At 40.8% G+C, this 18875-nt stretch overlaps 1 protein-coding gene across 2 annotated transcripts in view; it reads right to left on the minus strand.

Annotated features, from left to right (window-relative positions):
* Positions 1-18875, minus strand: part of LOC122564342 (protein Jumonji-like) — a 438171-nt gene that overhangs the window by 8832 nt on the left and 410464 nt on the right. For both annotated transcript variants that reach the window (XM_043719074.1, XM_043719075.1), the window contains 4 exons: positions 18169-18351; positions 17084-17214; positions 8514-8697; positions 706-813 (listed from right to left, as the gene is read on the minus strand). In XM_043719074.1, coding sequence (XP_043575009.1) covers positions 706-813; positions 8514-8697; positions 17084-17214; positions 18169-18351 — 606 coding nt within the window. The remainder of the gene's footprint in view (positions 1-705; positions 814-8513; positions 8698-17083; positions 17215-18168; positions 18352-18875) is intronic.

Consider the following 18875-nt stretch of genomic DNA (forward strand, 5'->3'; position numbering starts at 1 on the left):
CAGTGTCCCATGGGGAACCTTATCGAACGCCTTACTGAAGTCCATATAGATCACGTCCACTGCTCTGCCCTCATCAATCCTCTTTGTTACTTCTTCAAAAATCTCAAACAGGTTCGTGAGACATGATTTCCCACACACAAAGCCATGTTGACTATCCCTGGCACCTCACCTGTGACTATCGATGATACAAATATCTCAGCAAAAGGGCCCGCAAATCACTTCTCTAGCTTCCCACAGAGTTCTCGGGTACACCTGATCAGGTCCTGGGCATTTATCCACCTTTAACCGTTGGATTAGATTGGTTTAGATCCCCTACAGTGTGGAAACAGGCCCTTCGGCCCAAATATGTCCATACCAACCCTCCAAAGAGTAACCTATCCAGACCTATTTCCCTCTGATTACTGCACCTAACACTATGAGCAATTCAACATGGCCAATCCACCTGACTTGCACATCTTTGGACTGTGGGGGCAAAGCAGAGCACCAGGAGGAAACCCACGCAGCGATAGGGAGAATGTGCAAACTCTATACAAACAGTCGCCAGAGGCTGGAATCGAACCGGAGTCCCTGGTGCTGAGAGGCAGCAGTGCTAACCACTGAGCCACCGTGCCACCCTTTAAGATACCCATACACCTGTGAGAAGGATACACAATAGAGGCAGATTCAGTTTGTAATCAGAATATACACAGATTTCCAGAAACAAACCTCATCATAGCGATACATCATCTTCAATCCCCGACAAGATTTCTGCTTTTCTACATGGCGAAGAGCACACTCGAGACAGAAGACAACATTCTCATTTTCTTGTACCACCTGGATAGGAAGAATTTTGTGGGTCAGTACTTCAAATTGGTCAACATACAATCAATTTCTTGTCAAAAAGCAGAACTTTTGTTGGAGTCCTACAGAGGTACAGTTAAAGTATTGCTGGTATAACATTTTGAGATTTATGGAGAACAGTGCCACCTTAGCTTACCTGAAGTGATTCTTGTGTATCTGATTATATAACTATTTCCATCTCTCCTAAAGACCAATCCAGTATTAGTTTCTGACCTGTATTCCACTGCAGATTAGTCTAAACGAATCCAGACTATAATATTTTGAAATATATTAGAATACTTTGGGAACTTCAATGTCTTAGTCCCTTCCCTGTAAGTGAAATTGTATTTGCAAGACCCAGCGAGAGCTTGCAATTTGCCAAGATACCTAGATAAAATTGAAGTGTGTATGGAGATCACTGAATAACTCTCTTACTTTTATTTAAGCTTTTGATTTTTACATGTTATCTCATCCTAACATCTTTGGCTTCTGACAGCAGTAGTATAACATTGCATTTGACAAGGACTTAAAACAAAAGCTTGCATTTCTGTAGTACCTTTGATGTACTTAAGACATTTCCAAAGTGATTTGCAGCCAATGAAGTACAATTGAACTGACCAGCATTATAATGTAACATGATGGCAGCAAACACGGATACTGCAAACTCTCACAATGAGCAAACAAATAACTAGATTATCTGTTCACTGACATCATAAAGCAGATAAGAATTGACATGAAACAAGTTAGAATTCCCTTGCTGCTCTTCAATGGAATCTGTCTAACTAATAGTCTGGTCCTTGGAGTGAAATCTCAATCTGAATGGGCTGAATGTTCCCAGCACTGTATGGAAATGTCAGGGTATATGAGATAAAATCTCACATTGGGCTTCTTCAATATTTCAATGGAGAGAAAACTGCTACAGCTGTGCCAAGGCTGTGTAGGTGTCAGGTTAAACTATAGCAATGTAGCAGCAGCAGAGATACACTGTAAAGTTTGCAATAGTTATATTTAAACTTAATTATCTCTTCGGGCAAACAGCAACAAAGCAGATCTATGACTGCTCTTAAAGAGCCTAAATCAGGATTTGTGCGTGGTGGCCCCTAATCTACCTTTTTTCATTGAGCAAGCAGCAATCTGGCTTATCATTATCTGAAGACTTCAGTCAAGATCTCACGTTTGATTCAGGCAGAATAAGAAACTTTTTTTTGAGAGAACAGTCAAATTCAAATAGATTTACATAGCTGTCCAACTCAGGAAAAGCATTTCCAATTAAACATAAATCAATCCCACAAACAGACTGCAATTAAACTGAATGACATAGCATCATATTAACAAACATTGTCCCAACCACAGTACTAAAAGTAAATTAGGAAAATTTTCAGTGTAACATTAATTTTGAATTATTACTTTAATCCCACAATAGAATTAAAGGTGAATGGACATTATTTTGGATATTAAGATGATTTGAGAGACTCAAGTTACAAGGAAAGGTTGAACTGTTTGCCATAGACAAAGAGGAAGAGTCAAGAGTGTGTTGCTGGAAAAGCACAGGTCAGGCAGCATCCAAGGTGCAGGATAATCGACGTTTCAGGCAAAAGCCCTTCATCAGAAGGGGAAGAAGTGACCTAATGGAGATTTTCAAAAATACTTGGTGTTTTGAAAGAGCAAAAAATTCTTCCTCAGGTAAGTGGGTTAATAACTAGAGTCTAATGGTATTGCAGACTGTCCAGAGATGGCTCACTTGGTCGACCTCAGGTACGGAGGGCTCTCCTTATGAGCAGAGCTTCAGCCTATATTCATTGGAGTTTAGAAGCATGAGATGTGACCTTATTGAGACACATAAAAGATTTCTAAGGGAATTGACAGGGTATATCTTAAGTTGTTTTGCCCTTGTCGACATCAGAAAAAGTGGGTCACACATCTAAGATATGGATAAGGAAACATTTCTCTCAGAAGGTACTGAATCTAAGGATTCTTTTTTAAACTGCAGAGGTCTGTGGATGCTGGGTCATTAAGTTTATTCAAGATTGAGCTGGACAGATGTTTAATCAGGAAGGGAATCAACAGTCTTGATGTAAAGACAGGAAATTGGAATTGAGGGTTCTCAAACCAGCCATGACCTCAATGTATGGTGGAGCTGATTGGCCTACACCTGCTCCTACATCTTATACTCTTATAGAGTCATAAATCCAAAATCACTGACAAAAGATCTTGAAGGGAGATGTAGAGAATCCTTTTCACTCAGTTGTGTGGAATAGTGTTCAATAACAACCAAAATCAGTGAGTGGTGAAAATAGCCTCTTTGTTGAGCATCTGCAGTCGCACAGTTTGAGGCAATGCAATTCGAAGTACAGTTCTTACAGTAGCCTCTTTGTACACAGTTTTTACATACATGAACATTTTAGCACTAAGGTGTTATGTAACTGTACCTATTGTACACAAAAGTCTGTGTGACATCTGTCCTGGGGAAGCAGGAAATGGTTTAAATTTTCAAAGTTTGTGCGAAGATTTGTAGCTCGGGTGCTCGTTGTTGTGGTTCTGTTCGCCGAGCTGGAAGTTTTTGTTGCAAACGTTTCGTCCCCTGGCTAGGCGACATCATCAGTGCTTGGGAGCCTCCTGCGAAGCGCTTCTTTGATGTTTCCTCCGGTGTTTATCGTGGTCTGTCCCTGCCGCTTCCGGTTGTCAGTTTCAGCTGTCCGCTGTAGTGGTTGGTATATTGGGTCCAGGTCGATGTCTTTGTTGATGGAGTTTGTGGATGAATGCCATGCCTCTAGAGACAAACAGTCCTACCACAAATTCAACCCAAACTCTGGGTTGTATGTCGATGACACGTTTGTAATCATTAAAAACACGGAAATAGAAAAAACACACCGGATCATCAACGCCACACTCACAGGAATCCGATTCACGAGAGAAGAAGAAAAGGATAGCCAACTCCCATTCCTAGATGTGATGGTACAGAGAACACCGAATGGAGAATTCACTACAAGGGTATACAGGAAAGCCACACACACAGACCAAGTCCTAAACTATGAAAGTAACCACCCCAACACACACAAACGAAGCTACATCAGGACACTATTCAAAAGGGCCACAACACACTGAAGTACATCAGAACTGCAAAAAGAAGAAGAGGAACACCTATACAAGGTACTCGCCAAAAATGGATACCCGCGCAACTTCATCAACAAATGACTAAGAGAAAGACCACGGAACGAGGACATACCACAACCAAAAGGACTAGCCACACTACCATACATCACGAGCATCTCGGAACTGACAGCCAGACTACTGCGACCCCTAGGACTCATAACGGCACACAAACCAACAGCCACGCGCAGACAACAACTCACCAGAACGAAGGACCCGATACCCAACATGAGCAAGACGAATGTAGTGTACAAAATACCATGCAAGGACTGCACAAAACACTATATAGAACAAACAGGAAGACAGCTAACAATCCACATACATGAACATCAACTAGCCACGAAACGACACGACCAACTATCCTTAGTAGCCACACACGCAGACAACAAGCAACATGAATTCGACTGGGACAACACTACTATCATAGGGCAAGCCAGACAGAGAACAGCCAGGGAATTCCTAGAGGCATGGCATTCATCCACAAACTCCATCAACAAACACATAGACCTGGACCCAATATACCAACCACTACAGCGGACAGCTAAAACTGACAACTGGAAGCGGCAGCTCGGCAAACAGAACCACAACAATGGTTTAAATATTTGCTAAATGTTACTCCTGATTGAATTAGAGTGTGCCTACCCATTCTGCTTGCATAATAAAGAGGTGTTAGTTCTTTTGTCTTTTAAGTTAGTGACCTATATGATCTACATAAGACCTATATGATCTAGACAAGTTAGAAATTATATGTGCACGAAAAAGTATAAAGGATAATAAACTGATCTACTGTAGCTTGTTGCGAGATTTTATTTATTATTACTAGTTTTGACAGTTCTTTACAAGTTCATTCATGCAGTTTCATGGCAGCACTGTTTTGATTGTAAAGGAGATAGTGGCACTATTTAGTATGTATTTAACAGGTACATTCTAATCAAGGAAACTATATGATGTTCTGCAATCTATTCAGGTCCCGAGAGACGGTTGCTAGGAGCTGATCAATATCATAATCTTTCCATAATTTCAGGTGAGTCATGGAGACACATGACGAGGGTGGCATTGTTCTGATTAGGTTACAGTATTAACACTTATTCAGGGGTAGCCTTTGATATAGAAACAGATCTAAACACTGCTTGCAGTAGTAGGCCGGCAAGGAATGAAGGTGTAAAGAAGCAGTAATGGGTTGGAAGGGGTGTTTTAATTTAGTCTATCTTGTAATAGTAAAATGTACTACAAAAACACAGTTTTATGAATGAATGAAAGAAAACACGGTGTAGTAAACTGATGAGCGAGTTAGTAAAGAGTTACGAATGAATGAATGGGAATACAGTATTTAGTAAATATAGAGCACTTGTGAGTTAAAAGATTGGTTAATAGGCCTATAATGCAATCTCACAGTTGTCAAGATTTTGAATGCTCTATCTGTTAAGGTGATGGAAGCTGATGCTGGATGGTTAAAGAATGAAGAACTTTCGAAATCTGTACAAAAAGCAAGATGTATGATTAAGCAAAGGGTCTTTCAAAGGGTCAAAAGATCTCTTTTTTTTCTGCAAATTTCAATGATTTTACATGGCTTCATTTTTGTCACTTCATGAACAGCTGATATGAGCCCCACATTGTGAGCTGCAAACTAAATGTAGCCTTGGATAGTAACTGAATAGCACAAGTGTCAAGGTGTAAAAGGATAAGAGCAAAAACATGCTCGAATCTCAGGCATTCAGGTGACTTTCCTAACTTAGCTGTACCTTCTGCTTCTAGACTGACACCAGCACCATCATCCTCTTCAAATTTATTTAAACTTTGTAATATCAGTAATTATTAACTGTATTATTTTAATCAGTGACTTCCTCTTCTCTCCAAAACGACAGCGCTCAACAACTAATTTAGTTGCCCGATGTCATAACCCTAATCCTTCAACTATGAAGTCCACACATTACATGTCAGCAGCCTAATTTCCTTGCAAGACACAACTGCCATAGGAACATGAGTAAACCATTCAGTCTTGATGTCAGAAGACAGAGGATGGTGGTAGAGAGCTATTGTTCAGATTGTAGGCCTGTGACCAGCCAAGTGCCACAAGGATCAGTGCTGGGTCCACTGTTCTTCATCATTCATATAAGCGATTTGGATAATAATATAGTTAGCAAGGTTAGTAAGCTGCAAACGACATCAAGATAGGTGATATAGTGAACAGTGACAGTTATCCAATAGTGCAATGGGATCTTGATCAACTGGACCAGAGGGCTGAGAAATGGCAGATGGAGTTTACTTTAGATAAGTGCAAGGTGTTGCATTTTGGTAAGACAAACCAAGGTAGGACTTACACTGTTAATACCAGGTCCCTGGGGAGTGTTGTCAAACAGAGAAATATAGGAGAGCAGGTTCATAGCTCCTTGGAATTGGCATCACAGGAAGACAGGATGGTGACGAAGGCATTGGGCACACTTGCCTTCAGAAGTTGGAATGCCATGTTATGGCTGTACAAGACATTGGTAGGGCCACATTTGGACTATTATGAACAATTCTGGTCGCATTCTGCTACAGGAAGGACGTTATTAAACTGGAAAGGATACAAAAAAAGATTTACAAGGCTGTTACCAAGACTGGAGCATAGGAGGCCGAGGAGTGACCTTATATCGGTTTATAAAATGAGAAGTATAGATAAGGTGAATGAATAGTCAAGACCTTTTCCCCAGAATCAGGGAGTCCAAACCTAGAGGGCATAGGCTTAAGCTGAGAGGGGAAAGAATTAAAAGATACTTGAGGGACAACTTTTCACACAGAGGGTGGTGCATATATGGAATGAACTGCCAGAGGAAGTGATAGAGGCAAGTACAATTACAACATTTAAAAGACATTTGGACAGGTTGAGGGGCACATGGGCCAAATGTAGGCAAATGGGACTTGTTCAGGTTAGGAAATCTGCACAGCATGTACAAGTTGGGTCAAAGGGTCTGTTTCCATGCTGGATTACTCTATGACTCTAAGTTTGTTGAGATTGCTCCACCATTTATGGCCAATCAAATATTTCAATAACCAAATAAGGCCCATAACCCTCTGCACCACTGATAATCAAAGATGCATCAACCTCTATAAATATACTTGACTGAATTTCTACAGGCTTCTTGGTACAGAATTCCAGATATTTACCACTTTCCAAGTAAAAATAAATTATCATTATCTCAGTCCTAAATGGTACCTCTATTGCCATTTCCTCAACATTGAGATGTAAACCATGAGGTCCCGGGGGCTTATGAACATTTAGCCCTATCCAGTATAGCCTTCTTTTACTAATATTACCATCCTTTTAACTCCTCCATCTTCCTTGACACTTGCACTGCCTTCAGTGAAAACAAACAATGTAATCATTTAGCTCCTGTGATAGTTCTCTATTCCTCATCTTAAAGTCTTTTAGTGGGCCCACTTTCACCTTTATAAAACCTTTTCATTTTTACAGCCCAATGTATGTTATTTGTTAGTTTGCATTGTATTTTATCATTCATTTTCTCAATCCTCCACTATATTTTAAAAAAATTCCCACCCCCAGATTTAATATTTCTGGCCACTTTATAATATTTTTCTTTTAATCTTATACAACCCTTACTTTGTCAGCCAAGGTCGACTGACCTTTTTTTGAGATTTTGCACCTTGAATGAATGTCTAATGTACAATGCACTCAGCAGCACTAACACAGAATGGGCACTCTAGATGATAACAGAAGCAGCAGTGCTGGTTGAATTTTCTCCATATTTTTCTGTGGAAAACATAGCTGTCCACCTTAATTACAACAGTCCAACTCAGTATAATCACAAAGTGGGATTTCTAGACCTCTATGATTCAATGCAGTAGCATAGTTATATTTATACAGTCTAGTCCTTTTCATGTTCCAACAAGATCCTAAAACAGTTATAACAAATAGAAAGCATTTTGAATATAGTTTTACAGTTGCATAGCTAATTTGTCAAGAAGAATAATTGGATATCTCCTCTGGTGATGCAGATTGAGGAAGTAACATTGAACTAGCTTCAAGGAAACTTTCGTTACCTGTTGATCTGTGCAATAGAATCTTTTGCATCCACCTGAGAAGCAGACATGAACCTGGGCTTAATGTTAAAAATTTCTATCATGTCAACCTGTATTATCTGCTCAAATCCTGGTTTGCATTTATATGGTTCCTGAGCCTTTGGTACAGCAGTGAAAATTTATCCAGCATTCTGTAGCGATTTAGTTGGTTTTAAAAGTATTTGAGATAACTGATGAACATAAAACTCAGTATGTGAATGCAATTTTTTTCTTCACTTCTTGACTAATGTCATATCATGCATTGCATTTACCCTCCCCTACTCTCCACTGATGTTTCCTTGCAAATATGAGATATTCCCTTGTGTATGATTGGGCTAGGAACAGTATAGGAGAATTTTCAGCAAGACTAGAAGATAATATTAAACAAAGCAACACAATAACTTTCTATTCATGATTATCAATTAGAGTACTATGCTCAGATACTGAACATCTCCATTCCCACCACAACCAACCTTTCAACTCACCATGGATAGGTAACACAACTGCTGGCAGATTTGGCATCTCCTCTCTGATGTTTCTGAGGCTGACCATTTCCTTGGTTTTTTCTTCATATCCATCATGGAGAGGTGGCTGTCATGGCTACCATAGCGAGCTGACGAATGCAAACCTGCGTCAAGCAGCTGCTGCCGCTGCCTCGACTCTGTATCCCTGAAAAAATATTGGAAATATTACTATTTTCAAAAACTAAACGGATCATATCATTGGTAGAAGTACATTATTAATTTGTTGTGATATAATGGAAAGCCAACATTGCATTTTTCAATTAATCTTTCAGCTATGTAGCCAAATAAATCATCTGCACATTTTGATCATCACTGGATTATACTAGAGTAACAATGAAGCAATTCCAACACAAATATGGGAGAAAAAGCAAAAGAACTGCAGACACTGTAAATCAGCAGTTGCTAGAAAATCTCAGCAGGTCTAGCAGCATCTTTAAAGGGAAATCAAAGTTAATGTTTCAGGTTCAGTGACCCTTTCTCAGAACCGTAGGGATCACTGGACCCAAAACGTTAACACGTATGGATGGCTTACCCTCAATGCAGCTACTGGGATGCCACAGGATCAACACAGGGTCTTAACTATTAATAATCTATATTAATGACTTCAATGGAAGAAAAGAGCGTATGATAGATAAATCTGCCAATGAAACAAAGGCTGCAGGAAAACATGTTGGATGGAGGACACCAATAGTCCTCAAAAGCGATACAGACAAGTCATGTGAGTGGGCTAAAATTTAACAGTTGGAATATAATTGGGAAAACGTGAGGTTGTCCACCTGGGTATAAAGAGTAGATAAGTAGATAAGTAGAACAAAATTTAAATGGAGAGCTACAGAAGGTGATGCTACAGAGGGATCTGAGTGGCTTTGTTAGTGAGTCAAAGTTAGCATGCAGGTCCCAAGTAATTACCTGTTCCCTGGATGCTGCCTGACCTGCTGCGCTTTTCCAGCAACACATTTCCAGCTCTGATCTCCAGCATCTGCAGACCTCACTTTCTCCCAAGTAATTACAAGACAACTATATTGCAATAAGTAGGGAATAATGACAGAAAATGCTGGAAATATTCAGCAGGTCAGGCAGAATCCGTGCAGAGAAAAATAGACAACGTTTCAAGTTATTGACTTCCATCAAAACTGAGAAAAGTTGAGATAAGAGGTTTTGAGATTGGGGTAGATGGGACAAGTACAAAAAAAACTAGTATTACATGCAAGACAGAATGACAGACTCAAATGACAGATCCTCTATCAGCAAAGGGAAAGGTGATACAGTAAGAAAAGAAACAAAATATATGTAACTACGACAAATGTGCTGTAAACTGAAGGTAAAACAATAAAAATAATGAAAGGGGGTGCTCATGGTCTGAAATGAACTTTACAGACTTCTGGACTCATGTTAAGTACCGAAGTGAAAGATGAGATGCTGTTTCTTCCAGATTAAATTCAACAATTTCAAATTGTAAGAGGCTTGGTGTCTCAGTTCTGTTTCCTTTTCTTTGCATGTTTTAGATGCTCATTTGTTTTTCAAATCAACAGTACAGTATACCAGTCACATATCGTTTCTTTTCTTGCCCCATAATCATTCCCTTTGGCCTTGGCAAACAAACTCATCTGTCAATCTCTCCTGGCTTCCACCTGTTTGCTCTTGATCCATCTACTATTTACTAAAGACCTATTACATCTCTATCATTTCCCACTTTTGATGAAAGGTCATCAACCTCACAGATTTGTTTTGTCTTTCTCTCCACAGATGCTGCCAGATCTGCAAATATTGCAAGTATTTTTTTATTTCAGATTTCTAGCATATGTACTGTTTTTCAATGTATAAAAGTATGGAGGTCTTGGTATAACTGTACAGGAAATTAGTAAGGCCACATCAACTGCACAACATTCAGCACCATTTGTGATGCCTTAGAGGCTGAAGCAGTCTGTGCCCATATGTAGTAAGACCCAAGTAATATTCAGACTTGCATTAACAAGTGAAAAATAGCATTCATGCCCCCATAATGACCATCTCCACAATGAGTTTCTGATCAGCAACCCTGGTATTCAAAGGCATTGCGGAATCCTGCATTGTCAACATTAGATGGGTTACCATGGATCAGGTTAAATGAACCAGCCATACCATGCCTAAGAGCAAATCAAAGGCTGGGAATTCTGCAACAACTAACTCATCTCCTGTATCCCCAAAGCCTATCTACTATCTACAAAGCATAACTCAGAAGTGTTATGGAATACTCTTCATTTGCCTGAATGGATGCAGTCCTAACAACACTGAAGCAGCTCAGAATCATCCTGGACAAAGCAACCCATTTGAATGACACCTTCAACACCAAGGCATAGTGGCAACATCAGTAAGATGCGTCATAACAACTCATCAAGGCTCCTTCAAAAGCACGTTTCAAACCCACCACTTCTACTAACTAGGACAAGGGTGGTCGCTGTTCAAGAGCAGCACCATCTGCAAGCTCCCGCCCTGACCTGAAATCACATCATTGGGTCAAAATCCTCAAACTCCCTTCCTGTCAACACTACCAGTGACCTACAAGGACCGCAGGGATTGAAGTCAGCTTGCTATCACATGGTCAACAATGACTTCCAGCGCATCTCCTCCACTTCCCGCACCTTTGCCCTTGAACCCCATCCCACTAACTGCAAAAGAATAGAACACCCCACCCCACCCCCGTCCACCCCATTAATCTCCGGATACAACGCATTATCCTCTTTGCTTTCCGCCATCTACAATCAGACACCACCAGAGATAAAGTTCCTTCCCCACCCCTATAAGCATTCTGTAGAGATCATTCCCTCTGCGACTCACTAATTAGATCCACCAATCCAACCTCTACACTCGGCACCTTCCCTTGCCGCCGCAGGAAATGTAAAACTTGCAACCACCCCTCCCCGTCACCTCCATCCAAGGCCCCAAAAGGATCCTTCCACACTGGCAGAGATTTTCCAGCACATCCAAATAACTGTGTCCGCTGCTCTCGATGTGGTCTCCTCTACATTGGAGAGACGTGACTCTAACTTGCGGAACATTTCCGGGACATCTCTGGAACACACATCAAGTAACCCCACCGTCCTGTGGCCGGTCACTTCAACTCCCCCTCCCACTACGTAAGGACATCCAAGTTCTGAGCCGCCTCCACCACCAAATCAAGCCCCCTGACGCCTGGAGGAAGAACACCTCATCATCAGTCTTGGGATCCTCCAACCACACGGCACCAACATCGATTTCACCAGTTTCCTCATCTCCTGTTCCCCCACCTCATCCCAGATCCAACCCTCCAACTTGGCACCACCCCCTGTAACTGTCCTACCTGTCCATCTTCCTTTCCACCTATCCACTCCTTAGTATCACCATCACACCCGCACCTTCATCTACATACCACCTTCCCAGCTACCTTCCCCCAGCTCCACCTCCACCCTCCTATTCATCTCTCAGCCCCTTCCCCACAACATTCCCGATGAAGGCTTATGCCCGAAATGTCGATTCTCCTGCTCCTCAGTTACTGCCTGACCTGCTGTGCTTGTCCAGCACCACACTTTTGACTCTTGTTGCCATCACCTCCAAGCCAACAAATGACAGGCAATAAACACTGGCCTAGTCAGCAACATCCACATCCTATGACCGAATATTAAAAACTGAGAATACTACTTTCAGATTTGATCTCCCTTTCATTCATAGAAGGACCACTCAGCTAATTCCTGGGATAAATATTCAGCAAGTTGAGACTTTACTCTCTAAATGTCATTTGAAAGAGACACAAGAGAGATATGAGAGATATTTGAATGAGAGATAAGTATTACCCTTCTTGAACTGGGGGGACAATGTTTTAGACTGCGAGTTCCTTATTTTGAATGGAGATGAGGGGGAATTCTTCTGGCAGAAGGTTGCAAATTTTTGGAATTCACTAACTCAGAGCAGCGAGGTTGCATTATTGAGCTGGCTGCAATTTGATTTACAAAGGAGTCAAAATTATGAGGATACGGGCAGAAAAGTTGAGATGAGGCCTCTCCATCAGGTCAACCATGATATACTAAATGGAGTAGCAGTCTTGGGTGGCCTCTTCCTTCTACTTTTTGATTATCTAATGTCAATTTCCAGCAGTCAATGGTTAAAGTGGGCTGCAACAGTCTACGAGAATTAGCTCTTTGGCAAAAACCACGCTTTTTCTGGCGTGTGGGCTAGTTTTCTGGTGCAGTTATTTATGAGAGAAAGATTTCAAATTTCAAGTCTTTCAAGTAGGACTCTTACTGCTACACAAGAAAACGAGTCTCTCAACCCAATAGTCTCAGCTGGTAATGCTTCCTTCCATTGAACAATGCTCATTGCGGATCATATATTTACTTTACTACTATCTGGGTGACACACAAATTACTTGACTTTCTTGAGGTGCTTAACATTGTAAGATATGGGAGCAGAATTAGATCATTCATCTCATTGAGTTTGCTCTGCCATTCAATCATGGCATCTTTCTCAACCCAATTCTCATGCCTCCTCCCTGTAACTCTCAACTCCCATACCAATCAAGAACTTATCTATCTCTGTCTAAATAAACTCAATTACTTGGCCTCCACTGTCCTCTGCAGCAAGGAATTCCAAAGATGAATCACACTCTGGCTGAAGAAATTCCTCGTATCACTTCTAAATGGTCATCCCACCACTCTAAGGCTGCGACCTCGGGTTCTGGTCTCTCCTACCAGTGGAATCATTTTCGCCATGTCCACTCTATATAGGCCTCTCAGTATTCTGTAAGTCTCAATCAGATCCCCTCTAACCCTTCCAAACTCTACTGAGTACAGGCCTAGAGTCCTCAACCACTCCTCATAAAACAAGCTCTTCATCCTCTAGGTCATTCTTGTAAACCTCCTCTAGACCTCTCAAAAGCCAGCATATCAATACAAACTCATGACTAATATAACTCCCATGCTTAAGGTGGGAGGGAGGCAGAAGACTGGAACTATAGGTGGTTAGCCTGACCTCAGTCGTTGGCAAAATTTTAGAGTCCATTATTATATATGAGACTGCAGAGTACTTGACATGCATAGTAAAACAGGGCTGAGTCAGCCTCTCTCCCTCCTTAAACATGAGTGTAACACTAGTCATTTTCCAGTCCTCTGGAAAACCCTCCCTGGCTCCAGTGATTCCACAAAGACCACCTCAGCTGTCTCCTTCAGAACTGCGGTGTAGTCCATCTGGTCCAGGTGATTTTATCCACTTTCAGACCTTTCAGCTTCCCCAGCCCCTTCTCCTTAGTGATGATCACTGTACTCGCCTCTTTCCCCTACTCTCTTTGCTTTCTAGTATGCTGCTGCCTTCAAGATTTACAACTCGGATGTCTCCAATCTTTCCTCATCATTTCAGTACAATTCTATTCAGCACACTGACAAGTTGGTGTAAGATGTATTCAGAACAGGAATACATGAACAGTGTCCAATCTTTTTCTACAATATAGCAAATATTTGTGCATACAACTAATTGTGTACAATTTTAGTGACAGGCATCAAATATCATTTGTCAAAAGCTAGTACGCTGTTCTCACAGATTAATACAAAGTGCTACATTAAAAATTTAACAAACAGGCTCCAAACTCTTATTACCAAAAGTACTCTTAAAATTTCTGAATAATATACCCACTATTTAAGGGAGTTTAACTATGTGCAATCTGCATGAGGCAGGCTGCATGTAGTTTACAGAGAAACGTTAGTGCAGAACATTCCTTATTCAGAAACTTAGCTGGACTTCCTGTACAATATATATAAAAATATCAAAAACAAGAGGAGTAGGCTGTTCAGCCTATCGTCCCACTTTGTCATTTAATGTAATCACATCTGATCCTCTATCACAACTCATGATTTCGCCCCATATTGTAAAATACCTTTTAGCCTCTAGAAAATCAATTTTTTTCACGAAACACATACTGTGACTTGGCTTCCATAGCCGGTGATACAGAATTTCATAGTTTCACCATCCTCAGTGAAGACATTTGTTTCTTATCTCAATCCAAAATGACTTATCTGGAGACTGGAGACCACAGACCATGACCAGGACTGCTCTGGCCTCCCACATCCAGTCTATTCAGCTGAGTCACAATTTTGCATGCTTCAATGAGTTTAGATTAGATTACTTAGTGTGGAAACAGGCTCTTCGGCCCAACAAGTCCACACTGACCCTCCGAAGAGCAACCCACCCAGACCCATTCCCCTACATTTACCCTTTCACTTACGGGAAATTTAGCATGGCCAATTCACCTGACCCGCACATTTTTGGATTGTGGGAGGAATGTGCAAACTCCACACGGACAGTTGCCTGAGGTGGGAATTGAACCTGGGTCTCTGGTGCTGCGCAGTGCTAACCACTGAGCCACCGTGCCAGCCTTAAGAGATCTCCTCTCACTATTCTAAACTCCAGTGAATATGGCCCCAGTCAGCTCAATTTCTTCTGATACAACAATCTTGACTTCCCAGGATTTATCTGGTGAACCTTCACTACACTCATTCTGACACAAAAACATCTTCTCTTAGGTGAGACAATGGAGGCTGTGTATAATACTCCAAGCGTGGTCTCACCAAGACCTTGGATCTTCTCTCCATCATAAGGTCAGAACTGGGGATGGTTTTTGATGACTGCACAACTTTCAGCTTGTGACTCAACTCCTGACTGCCCAAAGCTTGTCCATCATTTGCAAAGTACAAACAAGGAGCGTGATGGAATACTTCTCACCTGCCTGGATGAGTGCAGCTCCAATAAATCTCAAGAGGCTTGACAACATTAAGGACAAAGCCGTTAGATGCATTGGCACCACATCCACAAATAATCCCTCCATCACTGATGCACAGTAGTAGCAGTGTGTACCATCTACAAGATAAACTGCAGCAATTCACCAAGGTTCCTTATACAGCACCTATCAAATCCACAACCACTAACGTCTCGTCTCTTCTTCAGTTCTGGACTCTAAATGTTAGCTCTGTTTTCTCTCCAAAGATGCTGCCAGTCCTGCTGAGTTTCTCCAGCAATTTCTGTTTTTGCTTATTTCAGATCTCCAGCGTCATTTTTTTGTTATATTCTCGTAACATTATTTGGGATAAAATGGGAAAGGTTTGGCTGATTAGGTAGAGTCAGTATGGATTTTTCAAGGGGAAATTATATCTAATTGCTGATGTTTTTGAAGAGGTAACAGAAAGGGTTGATGAAAGCAAAGCTATGGATGCGGTATACATGGATTTCCAGAAGGCATTGATATAATGCCACAAAAAACTGAGGGATGTTATAGTTCATGACCACAAAAGGTACAGCAGCTAAATGAATACAAAATAAGTTGGATGATAGGAAACAGAGTAATGATCAATGGATATCTTTTGAGCCAGAGGAACATTTGTAGTGGAGTTTCACCACAGTTGACTATTGGGACCCTTGCTTTATTGATATACACTAATGAGCTCGACCTTGGTGTGCAGGGGCAATTTCAAATTTTGCAGTTGACATTAAAAAGGAAGACAGCATGGAACTCCAAAAGAACATTGATAAGTTAGGGGAGTGGGTAGATAGGTGGCAGATGAGGTTCAATGCAGAGAAGTGTGGGGTGATGCACTTTGTCAAAAGAACATTAAAAGCTAACATAAAATAGGAGGTACAATTCTAAAGGGGGTGCAGGAGCAAAGAATCCTGGGTGTATATGTGCACAGATCATTGAACATGGCAAAACAGATAGAGAGAGCAGTTAATAAAACAAAGTGGTATCAACCTTATTTATAGAGGAATAGCATATGAAAACATGGAGGTGATTTTGAACTTGTACAAGACACTCGTATGACCTCAGTATTTTGTATAGTTGTGGGCACTACATTAGAGCAAAAATGTGAATGCCTTGAAGGGATTTACAAGAATACTTCCAAGAATGAAGAACTTCAGTTAAGAGTATAGAATGAAGAAGTTGGGTTTGTTTTCCTTGGAGAGAAGGAGGCTGAGAGGAGATTTGATAGAGGCTTTCAAAATCTCACTAGCAGTCTGCATAGAGTAGATATGGAGAAGCTGTTCTCTCTCAGTAAAAAAAGGATATAAACTCTAAGATAAATGCATAAACATAGCAAGTTTGTATAGTATGGAACACACTGTGCAGAGATATGGTGCAGACAGGTCCAATTGAGGCATTCAAGAGGGCATTGTATAATTATTTAGTATGAAACGGTGCAGGGATAATGGGTAAAGGTATAAGATCAGCACTAGATGCAGGAATAATGGACTGAATGCTCCATAATAATTGTGATTCTGTGAAATGTAGTTATTAAATGGAATTAATTTGTATTACAAATCATTCACCTCATTAACTTGTCCTTTATGCACAAACAGGGGTAAAATTAATGAGTAACTAGTGTTCCATAACATTTAAGCTATAAAATTGTGTTATGCGCTCTTAACAATGGATTCATTTGTAAAGGAAACCCCACTTATATTTAATGCTCTTGACCAGTAAAAGTAAGCTTCCTTTCTCACCTTAAAATATTTCAACTAAATGCACAAAAAGGTACCTGAGTTCTTTCAAAAGTGAAGAAACGTGGCTTAGTGTTGACCCACTTTCTCGTTTCGATTCTGCTGTTGCAATAAGGTAAAGTAGTTTTTCCATGGAAAATGCATTAGCAATGTACCGCCGTTTCAGGTCCTATACAGACACAGCAAAACACTAGTTAGATGGAGAGAAAAACACAGCATACCAAAGACCAGGGTAACACATCTTCAGCAGTAAATGCTGGCTCTCAAATTTAATTCTCTAGTGGAGATAAAATGAAAAATAAATGCTTGGGTTTAGATTAGATTACTTACAGTGTGGAAACAGGCCCTTCGGCCCAACATGTCCACACCAACCCTCCAAAGAGTAACCCATCCAGACCCATTCTCCCCCCCCTGACTAATGTACCTAACACTACGGGCAATTTAGCATGGCCAATTCACCTGACCTGCACATCTTTGGATTGTGGGAGGAAACCGGAGCATCCGGAGGAAACTCACACAGACACGGGGAGAATGTGCAAACTCCACACAGACAGTCGCCCGAGGCGGGAAATGAACTCCGGTCCCTGGTGCTGAGAGGCAGCAGTGCTAACCACTGAGCCACTGTGCTGCCCACAATAGTCCAGCACAATCACTTGCTTTTTGACAGTAGAAACCTGAAATAACCTACAGCACCAAAATGAGTTGAGACCTAAGTAGTGTGAAAGCAGTCAGAGGTACTCCAATTTCATTAATTGAAATGAGGTTAGGGCAATGAGCAGCACCCACACAACCTTCAGTTACTTACACAGATAAGGTTATTGCTGAATTCCCCAAAACCCAGAGTCTTTTACATAGAATTGGGGTACTTGGCTAGTCCCTTTCCCTCATGCAGACTTAGTGCCTCCCATTGTAGAGCTGAGCCATTTGCCCACATCAGATTAGAGTTTTAATTGGCTCCACTACACCTTACAAAGATCAAGTATGACCAGTATGACTGATGGTTTTGTCAGATGGCTTTGCCCACCATTCCTTCGCATACAATACATTCCAGCAGTACCAAAAAGAAATTTTAAATTAGCATATTTATTTCAAGCAAGATGATGTAGTAAATTGTGTCTGTTACCTTAGCAGCTTCATAGCCCATATTTAACCATTCGGTAGTTGCAAAATGTACAGCTTCTGAAACACTGTAGCCACAGCACACTTTGGAGACGAAGGCTCCTGGAGAACATACAATAAATTGGCCACTCTGCTGTACAGTACGACATACTTTGATCCCCTCCTTACACAGGACCTCTGGAGAGATCTAGCAAGACAAATATTTACCAGTTAAGAAACAAAAATCCAGTTTGTGTAATATTGGTCGATAGCAATAATTGGATTTTACTTTGGAAAAGAGAGAAACAAGTGAAATAACACAACTCAATGCAATTTAGAATGTGCTGCTTTTGAAATAACCATTTGAATTTCATCAGTTAATATAAGTTCAACAACTAATAAATTTATACTCTTGCAATGTCCATAACACACAGCAACATAAAAGTATTTAATGTTTCAAGTTTAAAATGGCATTGTGCGCTAAATATATATTCTTCAAAAACAAATATACCATAAAATAGCCAATTTAGTATAAAATAAATCCATTTTTTGCTATTTGTGGAGGAGAAGTCATTTTGTTTGGGAAGGAGTTAACTGGGGTTGGTCTGCACACTGCCGAAGCACTTCCAAAATATCATGGCTGATGACTGAAGTTCAAAACGAAGCTATTTCTCTCTGCAGGCTCAGAGTTCCCAGATCTGAGTTAATTATGCCCATAGTGCTTCAGAGCAC

Source organism: Chiloscyllium plagiosum, chromosome 29, assembly GCF_004010195.1.
Source record: "Chiloscyllium plagiosum isolate BGI_BamShark_2017 chromosome 29, ASM401019v2, whole genome shotgun sequence".
In the NCBI taxonomy this organism is placed as follows: domain Eukaryota; kingdom Metazoa; phylum Chordata; class Chondrichthyes; order Orectolobiformes; family Hemiscylliidae; genus Chiloscyllium; species Chiloscyllium plagiosum.